This window comes from Crocuta crocuta, unplaced genomic scaffold, assembly GCF_008692635.1.
Source record: "Crocuta crocuta isolate KB4526 unplaced genomic scaffold, BGI_CrCroc_1.0 scaffold20, whole genome shotgun sequence".
Taxonomy (NCBI): domain Eukaryota; kingdom Metazoa; phylum Chordata; class Mammalia; order Carnivora; family Hyaenidae; genus Crocuta; species Crocuta crocuta.
Window position 1 is genome coordinate 5277329 of NW_027527932.1, and position 8141 is coordinate 5285469.

The 8141-nt window shown below is 41.5% G+C and overlaps 1 protein-coding gene across 3 annotated transcripts in view; it reads left to right on the top strand.

Moving 5' to 3' along the window:
- ASPH (aspartate beta-hydroxylase) overlaps positions 1-8141 on the top strand; it is a 187669-nt gene that overhangs the window by 52149 nt on the left and 127379 nt on the right. For all 3 annotated transcript variants that reach the window (XM_077751811.1, XM_077751809.1, XM_077751810.1), the window contains one exon: positions 3882-3923. In XM_077751811.1, coding sequence (XP_077607937.1) covers positions 3882-3923 — 42 coding nt within the window. The remainder of the gene's footprint in view (positions 1-3881; positions 3924-8141) is intronic.

Below are 8141 nucleotides of genomic sequence, written 5' to 3' on the forward strand. Positions count from 1 at the left end.
CCCCAGACAGACTATCTTTAAAAGTGAAGGATTGTCTCTGAAAAATTAGAATTGTTGCATATGTTACGTGGTGGTACCTTAACACAGGGTAGAGTTACAGAGATTCTAACAGTTTGCACACTTCTTTCACATACGTTATTTCAGTTCCTCACAGTGGACACTGAGGAGGAGGTAGGATAAATATCATTCTGCTTTTTTTTTTCTTTTTTAAATAAATGAAGGGCTGACATTGAAGGGAGGTCAGTGGCTGGCCCCACGTCAGGCCAAAAGTATCTAAGCTGGTATTGGACCCAGGCTTGGGGCCTGTAGTGGATGCTGGGGTCCATGGGCTTCACAACAAGAAGCTGCCACTGGGAACATGTAATGGGGAATTTTTAAAAATTACTCTTAGAATTCTCTTATGAGCCACTAATTGTCATCTTTCAGATAAAGTGTTCCTGCACTTGAGCTTGGTGAGGCAGAATCTTTACTAGTCTAGTGGACTGAAGTGGGGGAAGATAGGAGAGGTGGAGGCCACGTGGAGACCCCAGGGTGGCCCTCTTCATGCGCTCAGCCCTCTGGGAGCACCGTGTACACGCGGATTCGTCTCTGTGCCGCAGGCTGGATTGCCTTCAGATTTTCTCCCACCGCCTGCTATCTGTGCTCTATGAAGGACGTAGCGAGTCTGTTTTCTCTCCAGTTAGAATCAGAAAATGGAAGCCCCACATCCCTAGGAAGAACTTTAGCCAACCCACCCCACGTATATTGTTTTGTATAGGAGGCCAAGCATCACACAATATGCCTCTTGGCCCCACCTTTCCTGTAGTAGAAGTACAGTTTTTCCAGACTTTTCAGGCATTTTGATGAACCAGGCCAGGCCATGGCGGAGACTGTTAGCCGAAGGGAATTCCTTCTGGGGGACAGTGGGGCTCTGGACTGTGCACCGTCGGCCTGCCTGTAGTTGCTGTGCTCCTGCGGCGCCTGAATGGACAGTGAGAATGAACTCATCATCTTGGGGCGCCTGGGTGGCTCAGTGGGTTAAGCGTCTGACTTTGGCTCAGGTCATGATCTCACAGTTCGTGGGTTCAAGCCCTGCTTTGGGCTGTGTGCTGACAGCTCAGAGCCTGGAGCTGCTTCAGATTCTGTGTCTCCTTCTCTCCCTGCCCCTCTTCCACTCAAGCTCTGTTTCTCTCTCAAAAATGAATAAACATTAAAAAAAAATTTCTTTAAAAAGAATGAACTCATCGTCTTCACACACCCACAAACTTTCTCTTTTCCCCTCTTCCCTGACTTGGCTGGATGCATCAATATATACTTGCATCCCCACGCCAGAAATGTGACTGTCATCACTGACACTTCCTCCATTTCTGTAGCTAATCCCAAGTCCTGTTGAACGGGCTTCTAATACATTTCTCAAATCCATTCTTTTCTCTGTAGCGTTAGTGATCTAGTTCAGGCCTCATCACCTTCCTGGACAACAGTGGTAGCCTGCTAGCCCATCTTCTCACTTCCACACTTGCCCCCTTCAAATCCATCTGTCATGATGCCGTTAGGGTGATCTGTTCAGAAGTACACCTTTGGCATATCCATCCTGTGCCATAACCCTCTTTTATCCCCCATCTGTGTCAGTAAGGTACTTCCTGTTACAGAAAACTAAACTTGAGTTGGCTTAAGCGTTAAAGAGGTGACAGATCAGTTGTGAACTTGGAGTACGTAGTGAAGCATTTGGATTCTAATCCAAGTACAGTGGGAATCTGGGGAAACACTTAAATGAGATATGGCATAATGTGACTTGTGTTGTAAAGAATTACTTCCACTCCTGGTTAGAGAATTGAGTGGACGGAGCAAGAACAGAAGCAGCAGCCACGCGTCAGGACATGACTGGGCACCAGTCCGGGAGGCGACCAAGATGGCCTGGAGTAATACGGCCATGGGAATGGGGGGCAGCTTAGAATTTGAGATACATGTTTGAATTACAGTGGATGGAACTTTTTGATGATTGTGAAGGAAAGAGGAATAAAGTTATTTGGTTCAAATAAGTGATGAATGATGGGGCCATTTACTGAGAAGAAAACTGGGATATAGGAGAAATTGGTTTAGGGGAGAAAATCAAGGCTTCATATCAGACATTATAAGGTTAGGAGGGATGTGAGATTCCCAGATGGACGTGTCAAGTAGGGGGTTGGCTATGCGAGTCTGAACAAGATGGGCAAGACCTGAGATTGCTGTAAGTGTCAGGGAGCCATCATCATGAAGATGGTACTAACTCCACGGAAATGGATAAAATTTTGTAAGTGAGTGTAGAGAGAGTAGACAAGCAATCCTAGGACTGAACTCCAGGGAATCCCGACATTGTGAGGTTTGAACAACCAGCGAGGTTTGAGGAAAGTCAGTAGAAAAGAATGTGAAAGAGCAGAAGGAAAGGGAATATGTTTCATGCTATTGCCGTTGGAATTTTCATACTGACAGGCGTCAATTGCATGTGGGAACATAGAGTTCTTGGTGAGTTTAGCTAAGGCTATTTGAATAAATTGATGGGAGTTGAAAGCGATACTGGAGTGGGTTTAAAAAGGCCTGGAGTAAAGAAAATCAGGTTGTACTTATATAATTAGTTAGCTGTTTCCTTTTTAAAAATCTTCTTGTTAATGTCATTACCCAAATAAATTTCAGGTAAGTTTGTTAAATGTACCATTTTTTTTCCAGAATAAAATTAGTTGAAAATTTACTTTATCTTGCAATAATAATAAGGCTTTCATAGTATAACATCAGTGATGGAAATAACAATGGAAGCTATTAATACTTTATGATGCACACAGCTTTTTCAAACCTAAAATGACAAGTAAAAGAAATTCAGAAAGAAAAAGAATATTAATACAGTTGATAAAGTGTTAATATATCTCTGAGTTACTAAGAACGAAATCAGTAGGCAAACCTTAACAAGCCAGTCACAACACAGAAAGCTAGGAAACACAGTACTGCCACTAAAACAAAGAAATATATAAGAATATCAGTGATTAGGGGGGAAAGTAAGAGGGTTTTTTTTCCCCCTTTTTTCCTTTTATGTAAAATATTTCCAAATTTGCCATTTGGTCATGTATTATTCTTAAAATTAGAAGCTAAATAATGTAAGAAGAAAAATGATTAAGATAGCTGCATAAATATATGAGTTTTAGAAAAAGCTATTTAAAATTCTTCCTTTTGACCCAAGTCTGTTACAAGTCTTTAGAAGCAAAAGGAAAGCTGATATAATCTTATCTCTAGATTAAGATAATGTTCAGTGGGTTGTTAACACATGAAGATCTTAATACATGATATAATTTTATAGAATGAAGCAGATCAGTATATTATACCATTAGATGATAAAGCCTACAGTTTAGTTACAAGTGGGTTGAAGTAGCCAGGGAAGAGGCAAGATGTTAAAAAAGTCATATCCACATTTTTGGCTAGTGTTGATTATGTTAACTTGAATATTACTTTTCAAAATCTTTATTAAGGATAGAGATTCACTTTTAGGTTTCTATTTCATCTTCTTTGTGTTGTTTGTTCACATTTCAATTAGAGGTTATATATTAAAAACTTTTTAACAAGAGGCTTTGAGCCCCTTTTCTCAGCTTTCTTATCAAGCCTGATGCAAAGTTATGACCAAAACCTAGTTTTTAGTTCATGTCTCCTTTGCCCTGGCAGTGAGTTTTGAGGTTAGTCAGTCAGGCAGATAATGTAGAGCCTGCCTTGCAAAACACTTGCAAAGTATACAACATTTTGCAAAAGTATAGCTAATGCTTCTTTGTTGTAATAGTGTGAAAACCTAATGTTTCTTGTGAACCAAAAATGTCAAAATATTCACTGTAACTTAACATTGGTCAGCAATATGTAACGGATTGTAATTTCATTATTTATTGTAGAATCACACATGTCCCCTGCAGAACAACAGGAAGTACCACCAGGTAGGACATTCTGTTACCTGTATTGCCTTTTCCTTTTCTGTTTTATTTAAAATGTGCTGTTGGTATTCACAGTGCTGTACAAAATCAGTCTGTGAAGAGTAAAAATCCTGAAAGATTTTACTATCCCTAAATTTAAAAAGAAAATTGTGTTTTGATCAGTTGAGCCAAAGTAAGGAAGATACATGTTAGAGTCAGTCTAGTACATGTCTGTTGAGCTAGAATATGAGGAGTATTAATGGTCCGCCATTGTAGATGGTAGTTGTAGTAGTAGTTAGGTGGGGTGGGTTTTTTTTCCTCCATTTTTTTTTTTATTGACAGGGTAATTGATGGAGGATATGGAATCAGAATTGCCTTTAAGATGAAAGTTTAGTAGCGCATAAACTTGCGACTTTCCCCTCGTTCCCCATTTCCTCGAGAGCATCTTGGTGTCCCCGGGAAAATCCCGGCTGCCTGCCCAGGCCTTGTCACTTCCCAAAGTCTTTCTTTCCAGCTGGGTTAACTAATTTCTGTACTCTTCCCTCCCCTCAGCCACATGTTTCTTGCATCAGCAGGGAATTTAGAGAATATGAACACCATTTCAACCAAGGCCTGTGCTTTCAAATGCATATTAAAGATGCATTAACTCTACCTCCCGTCAGAAATTAATGTACAAGTCTCCTGTTCTCAGAGTGGGGAAAACATGTCTGGTTAAGAGAGAAATTTCCAGTACCTCTTTGCCAAGTGTATTTCTTCTGATTTCTGTGTTTAATTTCCATTTTCTTTTCTTTTTGTGTCATTTATTGGTTGAATTTTTGCTCATTTTTTTTACATTAGGCTCAATGTGAATTTTATAGCAATGGTGTGCATTACTATTACTGATTTTGGTAAAAGTAATTGTAACTGCCAGAATCTATGGAATAATAAACTTCAAGGAAGAAAAAAAGAACTTTTCTAATCCAGGAGTATTTTTAGTTATCCCCCAGCTCATCCTTGCGTATTTAACGATTGGGGCATTTTAGGTTTTGGCAGTTGTCATACCGTGTGCATTTATGATAATATGTGCAAATGCTGAAGAGAATTGAGTTGTTGGTATTACATGAAATGAGAATAGATATGCACGGAGAAATCGGCCTCTTAGATGATGACTGCTGGGCACGTGTGCGTATTTTAGGAAAGGTGCACAGAGAAGGGAGAGCTGATGTTTCTCCACTTTTGTAATTTCCTCCTAATTGTTGAGTGCTGCCTCACGGAAGGCCTTGTTTCTGTTTTGAGAAGACAGAGTAGGTTTACCCAGTTGGCACTGCGATTACTGTCCGTGCCTTCAAGGAAAATTGTTTTATAAGTAATTCTAGAAATAATGAGTTTTTACAACATTGACTTTTTTCTAGTTACGCTTCATATTTTTTAATATCGATCTGACTTTAGAGAAGGTAAAAAAAGGTAATGCCATTTTCGGGCCAGAAATGTCTGTGCTTTTATTTCCGTGTTTTATAAGCCAAGCGCAAGAATTTCCTTGGAAAATAGATATAAAATACCACGTGGTTGGGGTGCAGGAATCAGGTGCTTTTTTGGATGAGATATTTAACATTTAACAACCGAAGCACATAAAAATGAAGATTTGATTAATGCTCACAGTTACTGACCTATAATAAGCTCCCAATAAACGGTGACCTTGGCTATTTTTGTTTAGTAATTAATTAGCCTGATCCTCGAGGTGGATCAAGAGAAGTAAAGCTTGGAAAGACGTGCTCAAGAAGCTGTAACCCGTAATTTGGTGTCATAAAAATTTGATCGACCCACTGCGCAGTTACGGTTCGACCTTGTCCAAAGAGACTGTGAAGCCAAGAGTTAGCAATAGTGATTTTTAATGATTGCAGCTGGTTTGCTTATTTCCCATTATTTTCATAGTCTTTATATTACAACTTCTTATATTCAATCTTACAGAAGAAATAATAAAACTCTATATTCGTGATCTTCTTATAGAACATGCTGGCAGCTTTCGTAAGGGTTTAATTATCTGTGTGATTACAGAAACTTCAGAAACACAGATCATAGGGCCTGTCTCCTTACTTTTCAATTCTCCTTACCTTCCACTCTTTAAAATCTGTTATTCGGTGGAGACTTTGAGGAGCTCTGTAACACATTAGCAATTTGTTCACTTTTTCCTGGCTCTTAGAATCTAACTGATGATTCCTTTGCCTTCCCTGGTCATTCTCAGACTAGGTTCTTCATGTTGCTTATTAAAAATCCACAATCATGTATTTATTATTTATTTATTTTTAACATTTACTTGTTTACTTTGAGAGACAGAGAGACAGAGCACAAGCAGGGGAGGGGCAGAGAGAGAGGGAGCCACAGAATCTGAAGCAGGCTCCAGGCTCTGAGCTGTCAGCACAGAACCCAACTCAGGGCTCGAACCCTTGAACCATGGGATCATGACCTGAGCTGAAGTCGAATGCTCAACCGACTGAGCCACCCAGGCGCCCCGACACTCATGTGTTTATTGGTGTGACATAACCCCACAGGGCGGGAACTGTCTAGATTCACCACTGTGTCAAGCCACACACCAGGGCACAGACGAATGCTAACGTTTATTAAGCATTGCGTACATGCTCTTCTAATTACTTCTAAGCTCTAATTACAGGAGCTTAAATGAACTCATTTAATACCTTCCGTAGCCTATGAGATAGACATTCTTTTTTTTTTTATAATTTTTTTTTTTAATGTTTTATTTATTTCTAGGAGCGAGAGAGAGGGACAGCGTGAGCAGGGGAGGGTCAGAGAGAGAGGGAGTCACAGACTGAAACAGGCTCCAGGCTCTGAGCTGGCAGTCGGCACAGAACCCGACGCGGGGCTCGAACCCACGAACCGCGAGATCATGACCTAAGCGAAAGTCAGACGCTTAACCGACTAAGCCACCCAGGCGCCCCACAGATAGACATTCTATTATGTCCATTTTACACATGAGAAAACCGAGAGGCAGCAAGGCAGGCCCAGGTCCGAGAGCTGACAGGTGGTAGAGCCGAGGCTGCTCCTTACGTGCCGGCTCCCAAGTTCACACTCTTGGCTGCTGTGCTCTAGAGGATTTTACAGAAGGGAAGGCCTGAGAGCTTCCCTGATGTGGTAGAAGTAGAGATACTCTGTTCTTCAGCCTCCTTCTCTTCATATTTATTAGTACTTCACTTAGAACCCGGGAGCGCTGAAGATTAGGATTTATTGTAGAAAAGTAGGTTATCCACCAGTAGCTTGAATTGTGTCACCTCTTGTTTATATTTGTAAACTTGTAAGTGCTTTGCTATCAACATGGATGTAAAAAAGTCCTAAGGATTGATCCTTCTGATTCTAGAAGTCAGTCATGTTGAATACCAGATTTTTTTTAATTTGTTTTTGTAATCCTTACTCCTTCAGTACGTTTTTACCGTTCTCTTCAAACGCAGATTTTTACTTGAAATCCTATAGCGTATGATTCTAGCAATATGACAGAATAAATATGCATAGCACAGCTTGATGCTTTTGTGAAGGAATCACTTACGAAATTCATCAGAGTAAAATTTCTTGCCCAACGCTACTTTAAGACTGTTTAACTGACTGGCTGCCTTAACATTTTTTTCTGTCCTACCATGTTTTATGATAATGACCATGTTGTTCAAAATGGAGTTAAGTGAGCATCCGTCTGTCTGCTGCTCCTGGGCCTCCGAAAATGGGGCCGACGTTTGTAGCACCTCCCAGTGTAGACGGCCCGGCAGTGAGGACGGATCCACCCCACTGCATCGGTGCAGACGTCCACTCTTGCCTCCTCTGGGCACCCAGCATTTCCTGACACGGCCAGCGAGACAGCATAACCCGCTTAGTCCAGCAGCACTGGAGGTCGTAGCTTCTGTTCATAGATGCCTAACGTGAGGGGCGCCGGGGGCTCAGTCTGTTAAGCATCCGACTTTGGCTCGGGTCATGATCTCACGGTTCGTGGGTTCGAGCCCCGCGCCGGGCTCTCCACTGTCAGCACAGAGCCTGTTTCAGATCCTCCGTCCCTCCCCCATTTATACACTCTCTCCCAAATAAATACACATTAACAATTAAAAAAAAATAAGTACGTAATAGGAATTTTACTGTTAGAGATTTCATCATTTATGCAGGAAATGCATGTTGAGCACCTATGCAGGTCCAGGCCCTGCCCTGGGTGGGGACGAGACCAGAACAGCGCGGTGCCCGCCCCGGGGGCTCCCGGGGCTGCAGGCGGGC